The sequence below is a fragment of the Lolium rigidum genome, chromosome 7 (assembly GCF_022539505.1).
Source record: "Lolium rigidum isolate FL_2022 chromosome 7, APGP_CSIRO_Lrig_0.1, whole genome shotgun sequence".
NCBI lineage: Eukaryota > Viridiplantae > Streptophyta > Magnoliopsida > Poales > Poaceae > Lolium > Lolium rigidum.
In genome coordinates, this window is record NC_061514.1 from 83,974,685 (window position 1) to 83,993,808 (window position 19,124).

At 47.5% G+C, this 19,124-nt stretch overlaps 2 protein-coding genes across 2 annotated transcripts; one reads left to right on the forward strand and one right to left on the reverse strand.

The window, feature by feature from the left end:
- The first annotated feature begins 4,561 nt into the window (after positions 1 to 4,561).
- Positions 4,562 to 9,368, forward strand: LOC124674550 (tRNA-dihydrouridine(20) synthase [NAD(P)+]-like). The gene is made up of 10 exons (XM_047210594.1): positions 4,562 to 4,657; positions 5,181 to 5,286; positions 5,655 to 5,793; positions 5,975 to 6,083; positions 6,175 to 6,311; positions 6,704 to 6,840; positions 7,223 to 7,329; positions 7,418 to 7,545; positions 8,377 to 8,473; positions 9,233 to 9,368. Exons 1-9 carry the CDS (start codon positions 4,613 to 4,615, stop codon positions 8,429 to 8,431), a joined length of 963 nt encoding a protein of 320 aa, XP_047066550.1. The 5' UTR covers positions 4,562 to 4,612; the 3' UTR covers positions 8,432 to 8,473; positions 9,233 to 9,368.
- Positions 9,369 to 12,240: 2,872 nt separating this feature from the next.
- LOC124675284 (L-type lectin-domain containing receptor kinase SIT2-like) lies at positions 12,241 to 14,517 on the reverse strand. The gene has a single exon (XM_047211351.1). It carries the CDS (start codon positions 14,404 to 14,406, stop codon positions 12,388 to 12,390), a length of 2,019 nt encoding a protein of 672 aa, XP_047067307.1. The 5' UTR covers positions 14,407 to 14,517; the 3' UTR covers positions 12,241 to 12,387.
- Positions 14,518 to 19,124: the final 4,607 nt, after the last annotated feature.

Here is a 19,124-nt window from a genome sequence, read left to right on the forward strand (position 1 = left end):
CTAATGGTTGATGCAGAATACATGCTATGAAAGTATGCGGGCATTATAACAATATACGTAGACCGTAATCCAACTGCATCTATGACTAATAATCCACCTTTAGGATTGCATCCGCGACACCCTCCAATATTAAGTTGCAAGCAACGAACTATCGCTTTAAGCAATGTGTAAAGTAAACGTGAAACTACCCTTGAATAGAACACCGTCGTTTTCTCCCTAGTAGCAACAACACATCTACAACCGTAGAGAACAAGGTCACTTCCCATGGTTAAATAGAGGCATGAACCCACTATTGAGCATAAATACCCCCTCTTGGAGTCGCTAGCATCTACTTGGCCAGAGCATCTACTAGAAATGGAGAGCATGCAAGATCATAATAACATAATACATAATCTCAACCAAAGCAATCTAACAATAAATCGGATCCATATCAAACCAACATGTAGCAATTACAAATAGATGATCTTGATCATGTTAGGCAACTCACAAGATCTATACATGAAGCACAACAAGGAGAGGACAACCATCTAGCTACTGCTATGGACCCATGGTCCCGTGGAGGACTACTCACGCATCACCTCGGATGAAGACATGGCGATGTAGAGGCCTCCGGCGGTGATTTCCCTCTCCGGCAGGGTGCCGGGATGGACTACAGAAGCCTCCCGAACTAGGAGTTCGGTTGACGGCGGCGTCTGATACGTCTCAAACGTATCCATAATTTCTTATGTTCCATGCTACTTTTATGATGATACTCACATGTTTTATACACATTATATGTCATTATTATGCATTTTCCGGCACTAACCTATTGACGAGATGCCGAAGAGCCGATTCTTGTTTCTCGCTGTTTTTGGTTTCAGAAATCCTACAAATGAAATATTCTCGGAATTGGACGAAATCAACGCCCAGGGTCTTATTTTTCCACGAAGTGGGGCGACGAGGCGCCGCCACACTAGGGCCGCGCGGCTAGGCTAGGGCCCGCGCCGCCCTGTTGTGTGGGTCCCTCGTGTCGCCCCTAAACCTACCCTTCCGCCTACTTAAAGCCTTCGTCGCGAAACCCTCTGTACCGAGAGCCACGATACGGAAAACCTTCCAGAGACACCGCTGCGGCCAATCCCATCTCGGGGGATTCAGGAGATCGCCTCCGGCACCCTGCCGGAGAGGGGAATCATCTCCCGGAGGGCTCTTCATCGCCATGATCGCCTCCGGATTGATGTGTGAGTAGTTCACCCCTGGACTATGGGTCCATAGCAGTAGCTAGATGGTTGTCTTCTCCTCATTGTGCTATCATGTTAGATCTTGTGAGCTGCCTATCATGATCAAGATCATCTATTTGTAATGCTACATGTTGTGTTTGTTGGGATCCGATGAATATTGAATACTATGTCAAGTTGATTATCAATCTATCATATATGTTGTTTATGTTCTTGCATGCTCTCCGTTGGTAGTAGAGGCTCTGGCCAAGTTGATACTTGTAACTCTAAGAGGGAGTATTTATGCTCGATAGTGGGTTCATGCCTCCATTGAATCCGGGACGAGTGACCGAAAGTTCTAAGGTTGTGGATGTCGCTGTTGCCACTAGGGATAAAACATCGATGCTTTGTCTAAGGATATTTGTGTTGATTACATTACGCACCATACTTAATGCAATTGTCTGTTGTTTGCAACTTAATACTGGAAGGGGTTCGGATGATAACCTGAAAGTGGAATTTTTAGGCATAGATGCATGCTGGATAGCGGTCTATGTACTTTGTCGTAATGCCCTGATTAAATCTCATAGTACTCATCATGATATATGTATGTGCATTGTTATGCCTTCTTTATTTGTCAATTGCCCAACTGTAATTTGTTCACCCAACATGCTATTTATCTTATGGGAGAGGCACCACTAGTGAACTGTGGACCCCGGTCCATTCTTTACATCTGAAATACAATCTACTGCAATACTTGTTCTTTATTGTTCTTCGCAAACAAACATCATCTTCCACACTATACGGTTAATCCTTTGTTTTCAGCAAGCCGATGAGATTGACAACCTCACTGTTACGTTGGGGCAAAGTACTTTGATTGTGTTGTGCAGGTTCCACGTTGGCGCCGGAATCCCTGGTGTTGCGCCGCACTACACTCCGTCACCAACAACTTTCACGTGTTCCTTGACTCCTACTGGTTCGATAACCTTGGTTTCTTACCGAGGGAAAACTTGCTATTGTATGCATCACACCTTCCTCTTGGGGTTCCCAACGGACGTGTGTTAACTGCACGCATCAGCGTCTCAGAACTTTTCGTGGATGGAGGCTCTCGTCCTTGGGGTTTTCCCGATACGAGGAATAAATAGACGGAAGGGCGGAGCAAACGAGGCGACGAGGCGCCAGTACACGGGCCAGGCGCGGCCAAGGGTGGGGCCACGGCTGCCCTATGTACTGCCACATGGCAGCTCTCCTGCGCGTGTCCTTCTGGCTCCGTCTTCGTCCCAGAAAAATAAGACTCTGGGCTTTTGTTTCGTCCAATTCCGAGAAACTTTCATGTATAACTTTTCTGAAACACAAAACAACAGAAAACAGGTACTGACACTGCGGCACTCCGTTAATAGGTTAGTACCAGAAAATGCTAAAAAGTGTGGAAATGTGCACATAAAACATATAAGAATTATAACAAAACAAGCATGGAGCATCAAAAATTATAGATACGTTTGGGACGTATCAACCAACAAGTGAAAAAATGGATGACAAATTTAGAATGCCAATATAGTTTGAGTTCCTTTCCAAGGTGTGCATTTCTCATAATATAAGTGAAATCAAATGCAAATGCAGATATCCAATGACGAATACATGGAGGAAACCAAACTATATCCAGGGTTGTCGGATCCGGTGCCAACAACTCTCATGTGAGGCATTCATCGCCAATGAGCACATGGTGATGGTTGTTAGTTTTTCCAGAATTTTAATGTTGCATAGGGTGTTTTAAAATGTGGCAAATGGCTACCATTTTTGACCCACAAGTAAAATGGTGCGATGATTTTTGATTTATTAGTGTATGTTGCAAATGGGTTATCCACTGATTTAACGTGTTTCTCTGGTGTTAGATGTGGGACTTTTTTTTTGCCAATGGTGACACACCTTTTTATGTTTTGCTGCAACTAAATGGGAGAAAATGACAAAAGGTACCACTTTGCCTTTTGGCACATAAATACTACTCCCTACATCCACACAAGGATGTCTCAACTTTGTCTATATTTGTATGTATCTACACACTAAAACACGTCTAGATACATCCTTATTTTGATAAAGTTGAGACATACTTTTGTCGACGGAGGCAGTACTTTTGGGGCAAGTGCACATAGCAATGATTTCATGCTTAAACCATTTTCTGACTATTCAGGCCCACCTATCGGGTCGACTTGGCAAATATAAACAGAGGGGAGGCTGAATCAGAAAACTCAGGGACTTATACCGAAGTCATGCATATACTTGAGGACCTTTTAGAAAATGCCAAAGAGATTTCCAATCTTCTTCTTCATCGGTTCCATCCCTGAATGACCCGGGGAGGATCTTCGCCCCGCCGACCTAGCCTCTCCTGTAGTCACCGCTTCCCTGCGGGCTGAGTAGCGCCACACATGATCTTGGCCACTGCCATGCTCGCCACCTTGGGTCGGGGCCGCGTGCTCCCACCGGCCTCCACATGCATGAGAGCTAATCGAGCAGGGGAAAGAGGGGCTAGCTGCGGGGTTGCCGATGCTAGGGACGGGAAGGCATCGGGTTGCCAGCGTCCAGGATGTACGATGTCTCGGCGCGGGTCGGTTGATGTCGCGACGGGAGGGCCGATTCCACCATGGTATACATGAGATCTCGGTCGGAAAATGCCATGCCCCACCCCCACCGCATCACTTTCCACACCACTAGAAGGAGTATGGTTGAGGGTCATTTTCGCGGATACCTCCCCTGTTTGTAGGGGCGCAGTCACGCGGTGTTCTGGCGCTGGTGGCCGCGCTCGTCCCCTCGCACCGGGGGCGCAACCGCGGCTTGTTCCAGCGCTGTGGCTGGGGAACGACCCTAAAGCTCGCCTAGAAGTCCTTCGCCGGCATCTGAAGCCGTCGTCCATGCCTCATTACCGTCACTTTCAAATTCGGCTCGACGCCGCCGCAGTTGATGTCGTCGCGCTGTTAATCCTTGGCGCCGCTGACCAACCATGTCGTTGCGTGGAAACGTGTGCGATACAGTTGGCCCCGGGCAACGTCTTTGATTCGCAAAAACAAACACGCGAGATTTTTTTTTCTATAAAAACAATTTTTGAGGGTAATATAAAAACAGATGATACGTTGGCTGCCGGCTGCCGGCTGAATCGCTCAGCGCGGCCCATAAAAAACAAAGACAGCCCAACCCAGATAAGAACACGAAGAATTGGGCCTTCCAGCGTCCCGACCCAGTGCGAGTGCGACAGGATCCGGTCTGGACTCAGGAGACGACGCCGACGCAGCGCGCACGGAACAGCGGGGTCGCCGCCAGCGTCGCCTTTTCTTCACTGCGGCGCTCGGACCGGCGGACCCTCCTCCTCCACAATTTCCGGGGAGGCGCAGCAGCAGCAGCCGCGAAGACGCGGCGGCGGGAGGCAAGAGATGGAGTACCGCAACAAGCTGGTGCTCGCGCCCATGGTCCGCGCGGTAATAACTACTCCAAACCCTCACACCTTGATTCACAGCACCGTCCGCATGAGTAGGAATCGAGTTTCAGTTCCCGGAGCACCGGGTCCTAGAGTTCAACCTGAATCTAGCCTCGGAAGCTTTAGTGCGCGCGGGGTGAACTGAATGAGTAGCTCGTTTTCTCTGCTCGTTTTCTCTGCACAAACTTACTCAGAACGAAGCCTGGGAGATATCCAGTTGGAAATTAGGGTTTCTAGGATGCAGGAATGAGTGCGATACATGTTTTTAATCTTTATGTAGGAATTGAATAAACAACATGATATCCATATTGAGGAGCTGACATAGGAGGTTGCTCTTTGTATGGCTCTTTAGTTATCTGATGCTGGATTACTGAATACATAGTACTCATCCTACACGATTCACAGTTATTTCTAGACAATATCCCTGACTTCTTATCACATAACTGTACAGGTTTCCCTCAGCATCCTTGCATAGCTGCATGTTGTATGTTGTATCTACCTTACCCTATCAATGACTTTTGCAGGGCGCTCTGCCTCTTAGGCTACTGGCAGCTGAATATGGTGCTGATATTACATACGGAGAAGAAATAATCGACCATAAGTTTGTGCACTGTCAACGCGTAACAAATGGTACCGTAGTTCAATTTATGTTTGACAGTTTATTATGGCCTCACAACTATGTCTGCCACATCAATGGTTATGTTCTGCTCATAAACAGCGGTTTTGCATATATTATAGATTTATAGTATTGTAGATAGCTTTACTCTAGTAATGTTGCATTTGACGTTGGTGACTGCAAGCATTTACTTCAGACGATTCTTGGATGTTTTTTTTGTATCGAAGATAAAAGGAGCAAATTTAAGGACAACCCAATGTAAAAGTGTATAATTTAAGGACAACTTAATGCCACCAAGTTTTATTTATTTGTTGCCTATGCTGTCTAAATTTTGTGTGGTATGGTCTCATTCATTCTAATTATGATGCCCATCATTTGTCAGAATCTCTCGGGACTACTGATTTTGTGGAGAAAGGGACTGGTAGCGTGGTTTTTCGAACATGCCCACAAGAAAGGGACAGGGTTGTCTTCCAAATGGGCACATCAGATGCCGTGAGAGCACTTAAAGCTGCTGAGATTGTGTAAGTCCTTATTCCTGACTTCTTTTAACAGCAACTAACTTCAAGTGCACTCTGTTATTGGGGAAAAGAAGGGCACTAACTAAATTGTTTGGTATGACCATATGACCAAGTCATGTATTAGCTTTGTAAACATATGTTGATTTGCATCTTCTCTATAATCATAGTTTTATATCCTCACCAGGTGTAACGATGTTGCTGCTATAGATATCAACATGGGTTGTCCAAAGGCCTTTTCTATCAGTGGAGGAATGGGTGCTGCATTACTCACCAAACCTGAGCTTATACATGACGTATGTGCCTAAATGGTCCTATCTGTTCTCTTACCTTCCATATCCTGTACTTTACTGTGCTTATTCAGGCTATGCAAATTATTCCATTTAGATTTTGACCACATTGCGGAGGAACTTGAACACACCAGTGACATGTAAAATCCGTCTTCTGAGCAAACGTGAGGACACTGTGGAGTTGGCTCGCCGGATTGAGAAAACTGGTGTTCCAGCTCTGGCTGTCCATGGAAGGTAAGCACATATACAATTGTACTTCTGAGTCTTAGCTTGCTTGAAAATGCACAATTTACCATCCATACTTTTTAATGGCGTCAACTAAATTTAACTCCTAAGGTTGCAAATCCTGGCAAAACTTATATCCGTATGCACTACAATGCGGTTTATTAGAATTGCTAATATCCAAATTTATACAACTTAGATACATCAAAAGTTCAGTGACCTCCTCCGAATATTTTTCCAACGTCCGAGCTTTGCATTAACTACCATACGTTGTAATTCATCCGGTTTGATTGTTACAATAATAAAATGAAATATGAGTTGGTGCATATATTATCCATTTTTCATGGGTCCTATGATCGTTTTATAAGTAATTAGTTTCATGGTTTGCCTTTAAAAAAATGCAGAACGATCAAAGACAGGCCAAAAGATCCGGCTAAGTGGGATGAGATAGCTGATGTTGTGTCGGCACTGTCAATTCCAGTTATAGCTAATGGAGATGTATTTGAGTACGAAGATTTTAAGAGAATCAAAGATGCTACAGGTTTGTATGTTTGATTCATTTTTATGCTCTTATTATTTCTTTACTTCACAGTAGAGTACATGAAAGCGAAATACATAAATGGCTGCCTGATTCACTCTCATTGCTCTTGGTTTCTTCGCTTGCGAGTTATCAGTATTGCACTTACTTTACTCCTAGCCAAAAGAAAAAAAATCTTGTAGTGGGAATTCCATAGTGCTTTATCTTTTCAAACACCAAATGGCTATATACATCCAAGTTTATGGAAAATTAAATTATTCATTCACAAACAAGCATGCATGCATAATCAGAGTTTCTTGAAAACCCACAAACCTCCTTGGTGAGTTGGAGTGCACCGGCATATTGGTGTTTTTAACAGTGGGTTTTCGATTACTTGAACTACTAGGTGCCACATCTGTAATGGCTGCTAGAGGTGCCTTGTGGAATGCCTCTGTTTTCAGTGCCAAAGGCAAAATACCTTGGGAGGATTACAAAAGAGAGTATGTCAGAAAGGTATTTAATTGTTGCTCCCAGCATAGAAAGTAATTGTCATGTTTTACTTGTTGGACCGGTATCTTTACATTTTTGTTCTTTTGAGCAGACTATTTTGTGGGACAATGATGTGAAGAGCACAAAGACAACGTTGAGAGAAATAATTACGCACTATACTAACCTTGAATTTGCTGAAGGGAAAGGTGTGATAAAGTGTGGTTCATCAGCAGATGTAGCGTAAGTGAAGCCAAGTTCCCATTTGTTTTCTTTTGCAAGTCATGAGCTCATGTAACACCACATATGGATATGCATTGTCCTTCTATGTTACCCATGGATAGTACTGCCCAAATTTATGATCTTGATCCTCAGACCTAATTCGCCGTCATTCATGTCATTTGATCACACAAAAATATTGCTAGATTTTGATTTAGATGTACTTTCAGGTGACAATTAGTTTATATTGTAACATTTTTTCAAGGGATATCAATTGCAACCTTACTGGAATATTTGGCTTCAGAGAGACAATAGTGTTTTTTTAAGCAAAGTTTGATCTATGGAGTATAGATGGAGAGGCTTCTTTGTACTGATAATATTGCCAGTTGAGAGTTCATCTGATATCTCCAGAGGCTTTGTCCAACTGGAGATAGATTAGTTGGTTTTATTATACTACTCCCTCCATTCCTAGATGTAAGCCATATTGTTTTTGGCTTGAAAATTAAAGAACGCACATTGAGGAAAAATTGCACTGTGTTTGGGTGGGATTAACCCTAGACAATTGACGTGAGCTAATAGAGGACTTTGCATAAGATAAGAAAACGTAATCAAATCCCTAAAAATATTCTCCATACAAGTGGTGCAACGCAATACACCTTATTTTCTGGATTTTTTTCCAGAAAACTATATTGCTCATATCTAGGAACGGAGGGAGTATGATATATTTCCAATCAATCAATAAGGAGTTGAAACCTAAGATTTTGCAATGTTGTGTGTCTTGTAATCTTCATCATTTGTATTACGTTTATTCCTTAACTGGCAACTATAAAACACTTGCTCTTCTCACGTTTCCAGGAGACTTTACAATGAAGAGGATTACTACAATTTTGTTGTATCAAATTGGAAATGAACAAAACAGGATTTTGCTGACATCTCGTCTCATGTGACCGAGGTATCTATTTCATATAGTACATCAGTTCAAGTTAGCAATTCGTCACAAGGAGTGAATGAATGTTTTTGGTAGACCTAATGCAGTTATATAATTCCATGTTGTCATTTAAGTCTCTCCCGCAAGCTTGATAATGTGCTCAAGAAATTCATGTTTAGTAATCAGGATTTCAGAACTTATACTTTGCCAGTTTCATTTGCATGGTTTTCTTCCATTGATGTTGTAACTGCCTACTGGTATTTACCAGTATGTATGGCATATACACTGGATTTGAGTAAGTGGGGTCCAATCATGACTTTAAGTTGCAACTTGCTGTGCGCGTTTGTTTGTGTAGCCGTATTTGTCCATGCGTGCTGTTGTTTCCTGGACCATGCAAACTTAGACAGTCTTTATAGAATATATGAAGGTGGTGTTAGATAACCTCATTTGGAGCAATTCATTGAATCTTGGATCTGAACTGTCCATGTTGCTAAAATTGTTTCATTACTGACAGTAAGGCTTGCCAATAAATCGTTAAACATTAGTTTCCATGACTCATGAGCTGACATTGGGATCGTAGACCTTACCCCTGTCACAAGGGACAAAACCCTTATCCCAAAAGGTGACTAGAAGTTTGGTGTTTTAGCTCCAGATTTGATCAATGTGACAATGTCCCTTTCTCTTTATTTGGCATGCAGTGTTTCGTAAGTCCTATCGGTTCCTTAAATTATTATGGTGTTTTTTCATTCTCGTTTTTTTTTTAAATTTCATGTTTTTTGACAGCTTCTGCTTGGATCCCTGTCTCGGCTTGTGTTTTCTGGAGGGTTTTTAACGAGTTTCGGACAAATTCATCATATCACCAAACAATACGAGGTGTGCAAGTTTTGGCTTTTGCACTGCCATCATAGTATGGAATCAAGATCAATTGAAGATGATTCCTTTTTAGGCTGGTTACAGTTTTGCAACGTGGTCTTATAGAATTGTTTGAGAAAAGATTGTTGATTTAGACTGATAGGAACCTTTAAGCATTTTGAGATGTTGTATTATTTTCTGCTAATGGCAAAAGATAGAATCCATGCTTGAAATTAATTAACACCATTTCTATAAGCTTATATATTTTAGCTCTCATGCTCACTCGGATCGTGGAAAGGCTGTCATGTAATTCTGGAAATCATGTAAGTTGGAAAGTTCAAGTACACCTTAATCCATATGTTTCTTAGTTGTAAGAGAATTTTTATGCCCGAACCTGTTCAAAATACTTTCATGTTTTTACCTATGGTAGTTAATATTCCCCAGTCCTATTTTTTACGTGCTTTCCCATCATGTCAGTTCATGTAATCATGGGTTATTATTTGTAATTGTGTATGGTCCCGGACTAGGTTTTATTTGTTGATTTAATCCCATGCTAGTACTATATTGTGTGCTCCATAGCAGTTATTGGCCTGACGATTGCTGTTGCCCTTCTCTGTACCCTCTGATAGCACCAAGGGTGGGGCTCGGAACTGCCTCTTGTGTTTCAGATTCTGGAAGCACAAAGTCCTGCATCACCCTTGACATCAGAGATACATCACATGGCATCTCTTTCGAAAGGACTTGTGATAATATATTACTGCTTTTGGTTGCCGCCTTCTAGACGCCCAAATCAATGTCACTGAGCCACATTTTCACCAAGCTTATTAGAATTTCTGGTAAACCATTACGCCACAAAAAGATGTTCAGTATAGTTCTAAACAAAAATATGTTTATACACTTGGAACGACTGTAGTATTTATTTTTTTGAAACGAGTCAAGACTTGCCATTTTCGTTAAAAGAGAAGAACTAGTGACCGGTTTATTAACGGAAAATTGGCCAAAAAACGGTACAAACACCCTCGCCGATCGTCGTGGAGTATGACGGTTGCGAGGGCACACACCACCATCATGGAACGAGCATAGTAAGTCCTGGATCTTGTGCAATGGGTGGTAAACTACTTTGAGCATGGCAAATAACCGTATTACCCTGTTTCGAAATATAAGCCTTTTCAGCTTTTGGGGACAATTCCATGTACAAGAACTGTTAGAAAAATGAGCTCTTGGAGATAAATGGTGATAAAACCGGCAAAGTTATAATAACCTCTGATTATGCTTTCTGCTTACAAATTTGGAGAAGATCACCAACCCGTTTACATTTAGAAACTGGTAAGACTGTAATAGTTCAGGACATGTACATTGGTTTAGAACTTTACCGACAATCCCAATCTCCTTTCCTTAGAGCATCTCTAATAGAGCCCGAAAAAGTGGAATTCAGTCTCCCGAAAACGGTAGTTTGTTTGATTTTGGCAATGGCACAGAACAGAAAGCGTAAAATAGGAACTGAAAACACGAAATTAAAATTCTCGCGGGAGAATTCATCGATGAACACATATAGATGATAGTTCTTCCTCCGATTGAGCAACAAACTTTACATAATACGAACTAATAACCTAAATTAACTACTATCCGCAGCAGCGCGAGCTAATTTTGCCCAAAAGTCGGCCCCGGCGGCCTCTACGCGCGGCGGCGGAGGTGGTGGCGGTGGAAGGCGAGGTGGTGGACGCGTGGAGCTCCTACTCCGCGTCGAGCTCGACGATCTCCAGCTTCACGCGGCGGACGCGTTCTTCTCGGCCTCGTATTCCTGGACTTGCCGGACGGCGTCAGCCTCCTCGCGGCGCCAGCGTGCTCGGGCCTCCGCGTCGGTCACGGCCACCACCTGAGCGACGACCGCCTCCTCCTCCTCGTCGTCGTGGACGTAGTCACCGGCGGACAGGAGCGTCCTCGCCGGCTACTCGACGACCGCCTCCTCCGCCTCCTCCTCCTCCTCCTCGGATGAACTGTCGTACACCGGAGGGCGAAGGGGCGAACCGCCGGAGGAGGACCCCTCGCCTCCGAGCGCGTACTTTGCAAGCTTCCTCGGGGGCATGAGCCCCATGTTGGTCCACCGGCGGGCGCTGCGCTTGCGCGCGCCCTCCGAGCGGACCCATTTCCGCCGCTCCTCCGTGCGGAATACGGGTGGGCGTGGAGTCGAGTCCCCACCGCCCTAACTTCCTCCTCCCCAAGCGAAGCTTCCGCGGCTAGCCATGCGGAGCTCTACGGGCGGCGATGCGGCGCTGCGGAGTCGAGAATTGCTCGTAGAAGCTGGCAGAGTGAGGCGGCGACAGCGGCGGAGGGGAGTAGGATTTGCGAACCGAACTCCCCTCCTCACCCCCTTTTAATAGGGGAGTAGGGGAGTTTGGAGTTGGAGGAGAGAGAAGGAAGAAAGAGGAGGTTGATTTTCCTTAGCTAAAGAACGATCTTTTATGAAATAAGAGAAAACTATTTTCTATATTGTACTATTTGTCTTTCCTTAGCCACACAATTTCCTACTACGTACTAAAATTAACTAATTCTCATTTATTACAAAGGATGGCAATAAGAGATGATACGTTGTACACCGTATGCTAATGGCTGAATGACGTGGACTATTAAGAGAAGTGCCTTTTCTACTATTGTACATGCCCCTTACAAATTTAGAGAAGATCACCCACTGGTTTACATTTAGAAACTGTTAAGACTAATAGTTCAGGACATGTACATTGGTTTAGAACTTTACCGACAATCTCAATCTCCTTTCCTTAGTCTCTTTGCACATCACTAAAATTACCTATAGCTGGCTAATTCATCAGCATTGTACATACCTGACAAAACCGGGGAGGGCAGTTTCAGATCAAAAGCCCGTCCCTTCGGGGACATCCGATAAAAAAGCCCAAATCTCCATTTTGGTCAGTTATCTCTCATCTTGACATCTTCTAACTATAATGAACACGCGTGCGCGTCACTTCACATTCAGATTTATCGATCCACGCTACACAAAAGACGCACCCAGTTCTGAATATACACCATATAACAAGAGACTAATTAATTAGACACGGGACAAGGGCTGCTCATCTTCCTCCGGAGAGGTCGGACATCTGAGACATTGTGCCGGCGGTGATGGAGGTCATCGGGTAGGACATAACGTAGGGATCGAACCCCTGGTCCTGCATGAGCGCCAGCATGTTGAAGCTCTGGTACGTGGGCGACAGCTCCGGCAGCTTGAGGTCGCCGTCGAGGTACTGCGCGACCTGCCTGGTGGTGGGCCGCGCGCCGGGCAGCGGGTGCGAGCAGAGCAGGCCGAGCCTGAGCACGAGGCTGGCCTCGTGCTCCACGAAGTCGCCGCCGAGGCGCGGGTCGATGGCGGCGGTGACCTTGCCGGCGCGCCACTGGTCGAGCACCCAGTCCACCAGCACCAGGTGGTTGTCGCGCGCGTCCTGCACCACGGGCTTCCGCCCGCACGCCACCTCCAGCATGAACGCCCCGAACGCGAACACGTCGGACGCCTTGGATGCCTTGCCCGTGTGGCCGAGCTCCGGCGCCAGGTACCCCATGGTGCCGACGACGTGCGTGGTGTGCGGGTCGGTGCCGTGGTCGTAGAGCCGGGCCAGGCCGAAGTCCCCGAGGCGGGCGTTCATGTCGGCGTCGAGCAGCACGTTGCTGGCCTTGATGTCGCGGTGCAGCACCACCTTCTCCCAGTCCTCGTGGAGGTACAGCATCCCGGAGGCGACGCCCTTGATGATCCGGAACCTCTGTCCCCAGCTCAGGACCATCTTGGTCTGGTCGTAGAGGTGCTTGTCGAGGCTGCCGTTGGGCATGTAGTCGTACACGAGGAGGAGCTCGCCCTTGCGGCGGCAGTAGCCGAGCAGCTGCACGAGGTTGCGGTGGCGGAGGCGGCCGATGGTGACCACCTCGGCCACGAACTCCCGCATCCCCTGCCTGGACCCGTGGGCCACCTTCTTCACGGCGATCTCCGCGGACTTGGACTTGGGGAGCGAGCCGCGGTACACCCTCCCGAAGCCGCCGATGCCCAGCAGCCGCGCGTCGCTGAACCCGTCGGTGGCGTGGAAGAGGTCCTTGTAGGAGAACCTGTGCGGGCCGTACGTGGTCTCCCAGTCCTCCTTGAGCTCCGCGAACATGCGCCGCCTGCGCATGAGCACGAACGCCGCGGCGGCCGCCGCGAAGACGAGCAGCGCGGACGCGATCGGCAGCACGATCTCGAGCGTCTTGGACCGCGGCTTGGGGAACGTGACCGGCATGGAGGGCAGCGAGGAGACGTTGAGGGGCGGGGCGGCGCCGTCCATCCTGAAGCTCCATCCGAGCACGTAGTGGCGGCAGAAGAGGATGCCGCTGGAGGAGGAGAAGCCGACGTAGGCGGTGCCGTCGATGACGGAGGAGAGGTTGACGGTGGTGGAGAGCAGGGGCTTGTTTGGTCGGGGTACCTGCAGCGGCGCCATGGTGACGTTGACCTGCATGGTCTGCCCGTCGAAGTCCACCCACACCTGCATGGGCTTGCGGTCCACCAGGCTCATGTTCCTGAACGCCCCCGTGGCGCCGTCGTCGTAGTAGCCGGCGTTGTCGGCGGCGACGGAGTGGAGGCCGTTGACGTCGATGCCGACGTGGTTGCCGCTCATGTCGTCGAACTCGGAGTTGAGGATGGTGTCGAACTCGACGGCGAAGAGGTGGTTGGAGGCGTTGCCGTTGTTGGCGGAGCCGACGAGGCCGAGGAACTGGCCGGGGAGCGCGGCGGTGAAGTTGGCGGTCTTGGAGACGACGAAGGCCATGCCGTGGCTGCTGAGCTGCTCGTAGGCGCCGATGATGCCGATGACGAAGGCCGTGGAGAAGGAGCGCATGGCCGTGCCGTTGGGCGCGGTGTGGAACTGGAGCGGGGCTGGGAAGAAGGCGTGGCCCTTGAGCTGGCTGGTGGCGTTGCTCAGCTGGAGCAGCCCGTTGGAAGTCACCGTCGCCATGCCGTCCAGGGTGAGGTTCGCGCCGGTGAAGCCGTCGAAGGCGAACTGCTCGTCTGCCGACGCCGTCGGGCGGAGGCCGCCCAGGCCGAGGAAAAGGAGCAGGAGAAGGAACGGCGCCATGGTTTGGTTGGGGAGCAGCGTCGACCGGACTCTGCTGCTCTGTGGTTGATGCACACAGACACAGTGGTGAATTACTGAATTGAAGCAAACGCCGAGTGGCGTGGCTGGCTGGCCTCTATAGCGTCATTGATACTCCTGCTCCCGCACCGTCTAATTAAGATGTATCATCTCCGTTGTATTTTGTAACCTTAAAAGTAGTGTGAAGTTGACCAGATGTAAGTAAGCGTCAAGATAGATCGTGGTGGGATGGTGAGGCCGCCGTTGAGAGCGAGAGGAGCAAAGTTAAATTCCAATTTGAGTGCATATCTCCAGCGATACGACGTAAATGAATACGAAAAATGATCGTGTGATGGGTCAGGTCACTGACACCAATTTGGTCGTCTTTGGTATAGCGACGGCACATGTGTGTACGCGTCTTCTGCCAGGCGTGATGCCGATCAGCTGACACGTCTCTTGGCCTTGTCCCTCAGCCGCTGCCCATGCTGAACAAGAACAAGGGTCAGAGGTCAGCACAGCGTCACAGCGTCAACGATTCCGGCACCCGTTTTCCGTTTCGCCACGGGCAAGACCAAACCCATTTCATCGTCGAGAAGGACGCGACCGGGTGCACGCAAGTCGCCGCAATAATAACTAGAGTTGGCCAACCGCCGTACCGGCGTCACGCCGGCGCCGGCGCACACAGGCCGTGGGGCTCCTCTGCGGCGTGTTCGTGGGAACCTTCCTTTCCTCACCTCGGTGGGCGCTGTGTGGGGCTTGTCCTTCACTCGTTTGACCGATCCACTGAACCCATTTTTCTCCGGTGGTTGAAGATCCACGAAATCCCGTCCCTGCGGTACATGTCACCCAACAGATCTGTAGCTATCTGCTTCGAGGTCTTAAATACGCCATTTCTTTTGACTATACCTGCCGTTCAAGGGCTCCATTTCTGCGAAACCTTAACTGACCCTGACATGAGTGATAAGAAATGCCAAGAAAATGAGCATGAGAAAAAGTCAAAACAATCGCAGCAACCTCAATTTTATCACGGCCCAAATATGGTGTGAAAGGAATTGCGTCCCCGCTCACACGACACGTTCCGCGGCTAGTTTCTTCGGGCCCGCCTGTCAGTGACCAGTGCCCGCTTCGTCCTCTGTGTCTCGGTTGGCGGGCGACATCATTGTGCCATTATATGACACGTTAATGTCCTCGATATGACTTTTGCGTGTCAGCGCTCCCGGGCGACGCTGGGCTTTATGGTGTGGCGCTCGACTCGAAGTTTTAAGCCAGCGGCCCACGCCATTGCTATCTCCACTCCACCTTCGCCCGCAAACTAGAGCAAGCAGCCCCCTTAGGCAAGTCCTAGCCATTCCGTAGGACAAAAAATGACCATGAGGCTAGCTCGTTGCGCGGAGGCTCGAAGAAGGAAAAGACTGTCTGTATGTCCCAGTTAACGAAGCCCACCAGTGGAGAGATGGATGGGATCTGCAACCAACGACGACGGCGGTGGTGTCTATGATGGAGGATCCCGCGAACAGGACTTCGCGTGCGCAAAGTAGAGGAGTAGGGATGGAGAGACAGCATGGGAAGGTGGCCGGCTAGCGTTTAGATGCTAGTCCCATGTGCCCCTCACCTTACATAGGGACATGGAGGGGGTGTGGCTAGCTTCCCCCTCCAAGCAATAGGGCGGCGACCAAGTGGGGGGGAGGGGAAGTTTTCTCCCCACCCCCTAGGGTTCCCCCTTGGGCTGGCTGCATGGGCCTTATGGGAAGGTGCCCACGACCCATGTAGGCATGGGCACTCCCACTTGGTCCATGTTGGCCCTTCTGGAGGTGTGGGCCCTACTGGTGGCCCCTTAGGGGAACATTCTAGAACCTTCTCGATATGATACCGCAAAAATCCCGAACTTTTGCGAAACCCTAAAATTTCTTTTCCCTTATTTGAAACTTATTTCCATACCATTCCCAAGCTCCTTGAGATATCTTGGATACCATTTGAGACCCCGAACAATCTTCAGACTCACTATAACTAATATCGCATTTTTACCCTAGCGACATTGAGCGTAAAGTGTGTGTGATCCTATGGGTTTGAGTATATGTGGACATGATCGAGACACCTTTGTAAGGGTGCATTTCCCCTTTGTGTGGTTTTGGTAATTAATGACAATCACTATGAATTAATGTTTTCATTGAGTTTTATAAGAAGGGATTTTCCATAGTTAATGCTTGTAGTCCATGTGTTGGATTCAACTATAGATGCCATGGAGATAAAGATATACCTTAAGAATTGACATCAAGAGATAAATTAAATATGATATGATTAAGAAGAAGAAATCAAGACAAATTTCTTGTGTGGAACTAAATTTAGGCATTCTCTATCTTATGTGTTAACCAATGATGATCAAGATCTTAAGAGTTTGATTCAAAGAGAATAATTCAAGATATGGCTCTAAGTCGGTGTCATGATAGACTCATGAGTTGAACTATGGTTGACTAAGATTTAAAATATGCAATCAAAGGAAGAATTATTTATATACCTCAAGATATTGTGATAGAGCATGAGAAGTTCAAGGTTGACCAATAGAAAGAGTGAAAATTGGATTCAACTTGGTCAACACATGAAACATAAATAGTGTACCACATGGGATCATGGGATCTTGTGGCATGGTAAGATTTGTCAATTATGCTTTATGAACTAACCCTTTATATATATGCCCTTATGTGTCTATATGGGTTATATATCTTTCGATGGGAATGCATCCAAATTCGTCAGCAAGAGCTTTCTGGTGTTTGGCAGTAAGGGCCCCGGTGACGACAGTTGTGTTTTCTTCTTTCGCCTTTTCTTCTGCCTCCTCTTCGGTGGCCTCACTATCTTCGACCACCTTGACGTGTGCTTCAACATTACCGATGGATTCATCATCTTTGGGTTCCTCCCTAGTTTCAGGTGCGGAAGGATAATACCGTGCAATTATAGGGGCCTAACAATGCAAAGGAAAATTCACCAGGACAGAATAAAATTATCGAGTGCAAGATAATATCAAGAATGGAAACAATAGGATCACCTCGGCTGGAAGATGATGAAGCTCGTACGGATCTTGAAGAGCTACCAGAGGAATATAATCTTCTTGACTAAGATAGGTCAAACGCCTAACTTCATCCAAAAGTTCCTTTTCCGACAGTTCTGCGGCGTTGATTCGAGTCACATCTTTGGAACCAGAGTAAGACCACATCTAATGGGCTCTGGAAATTATTGGTCGAATGCGGTGCTTCAAGAACACAACAACAACTTCAGTTCCGATCATTGTTCGTTCGCCAGCATTCTTCACATCTAAGACCTTCTCGTACAAATCATCGGTTATTGGTTTCTCTTCGGCAGTTAAGACATTTCGCTAGGATTTCATCAGCGTCGCTTCCAAGACATCTGTGAACTTTGGCAGATCGGAGCGGTGTCCTGAGGCTGGCTGATCCCTAAGATAAAACCACTTCGATCTCCAACCTTGGACGAATTCTTTCATCGGGAAGTTGAAATAATTGATTTCCTTCCGAGCGACAAAGCCGACTCCTCTTACAACGTAAGGTCCGTTGCCCCCGCTATAAGGTTTGATGAAAAAGATCATCTTCTATAGATTCCAGTGAGGATCGATACCAAGAAAAGCCTCACAAATGATGATAAATATTGCAAGGTGCAGAATCAAATTCGGTGTTAGTTGCAAGAGTTGAGTGTCGTATGAAAACATGAGGCATCGGAGAAATTCATGGGCTGGAAGAGACATCCCACGAAATAGAAAAGCAGAAAACATAACAGCGAATCCATCCAGAGGATTAGGACGGGAATCTGAACCTCGGAAGCGGACATCTTCCTCGTCGTGGGAGATCAGCCCCAGACTCCTCAACCTCTTCTCGCCACGCTTGGTAATGGTGGACGATGTCTAATCACATTGGGCGTCCTTGGCGGAATCGGTAACAACTTTCGGCGCGGTTGTCTTCGGCGCGACGGCGGTTGCCTTCGAGCCGGTGGCACTTGCGGCGGCACTAGAGGTTTGGAGCGCTCCTTTTCTTGCCTATGGTTTTCGGGGTCTGCTTTGAGGCTTAAAAGACTTGGGCGCAACAGCAATGGGAGGCAAAAAAACAAGGAGGAAGATGAACAAGAAGGCACGGGTGAGACAAATTTAGTCCTAGATCTTCTTCATAAAGGGAAATTACTTTGGATTTGGATCTGTAGGATAACGTTGCATAGAAAACAAAAATTTTCCTACCGCAAACACGCAATCCAAGCCAAGATGCAATCTAGAAGACGGTAGCAACGAGGGGGTATCGAGTCTCACCCTTGAAGAGATTCCAAAGCCTACAAGATGAGGCTCTTGTTGCTGCGGTAGACGTTCACTTGCCGCTTGCAAAAGCGCGTAGAAGATCTTGATCACGATCGGTTCCGGCGCCACGAACGGGCGGCACCTCCGTACTCGGTCACACGTTCGGTTGTTGATGAAGACGACGTCCACCTCCCGTTCCGGCGGGCAGCGGAAGTAGTAGCTCCTCTTGAATCCGACGGCACGACGGCGTGGTGTCGGTGGCGGTGGAGAACTCCGGCGGAGCTTCGCTAAAGCACGCGGGAGCTATGGAGGAGAGGGGGCGGCTAGGGTTTGGGAGGGGGTGGCCGGCCACTCAAGGGGGCGGCCAGGTTGTGGTCTTGGGGTGGCCGGCCCCCTCCCTTGGCCCCTCATTATATAGGTGGATCCCCAAGAG

Excerpts from the sequence above, each read along its gene's own strand:
- LOC124674550 (XM_047210594.1), top strand. The coding sequence starts at position 4,613 with ATGGAGTACCGCAACAAGCTGGTGCTCGCGCCCATGGTCCGCGCG. Across the intron at positions 6,084-6,174 it reads AACCTGAGCTTATACATGAC|ATTTTGACCACATTGCGGAG; the intron begins GTATGTGCCTAA and ends TATTCCATTTAG. Across the intron at positions 6,312-6,703 it reads GCTCTGGCTGTCCATGGAAG|AACGATCAAAGACAGGCCAA; the intron begins GTAAGCACATAT and ends AAAAAAATGCAG.
- LOC124675284 (XM_047211351.1), bottom strand. The coding sequence starts at position 14,406 with ATGGCGCCGTTCCTTCTCCTGCTCCTTTTCCTCGGCCTGGGCGGCCTC.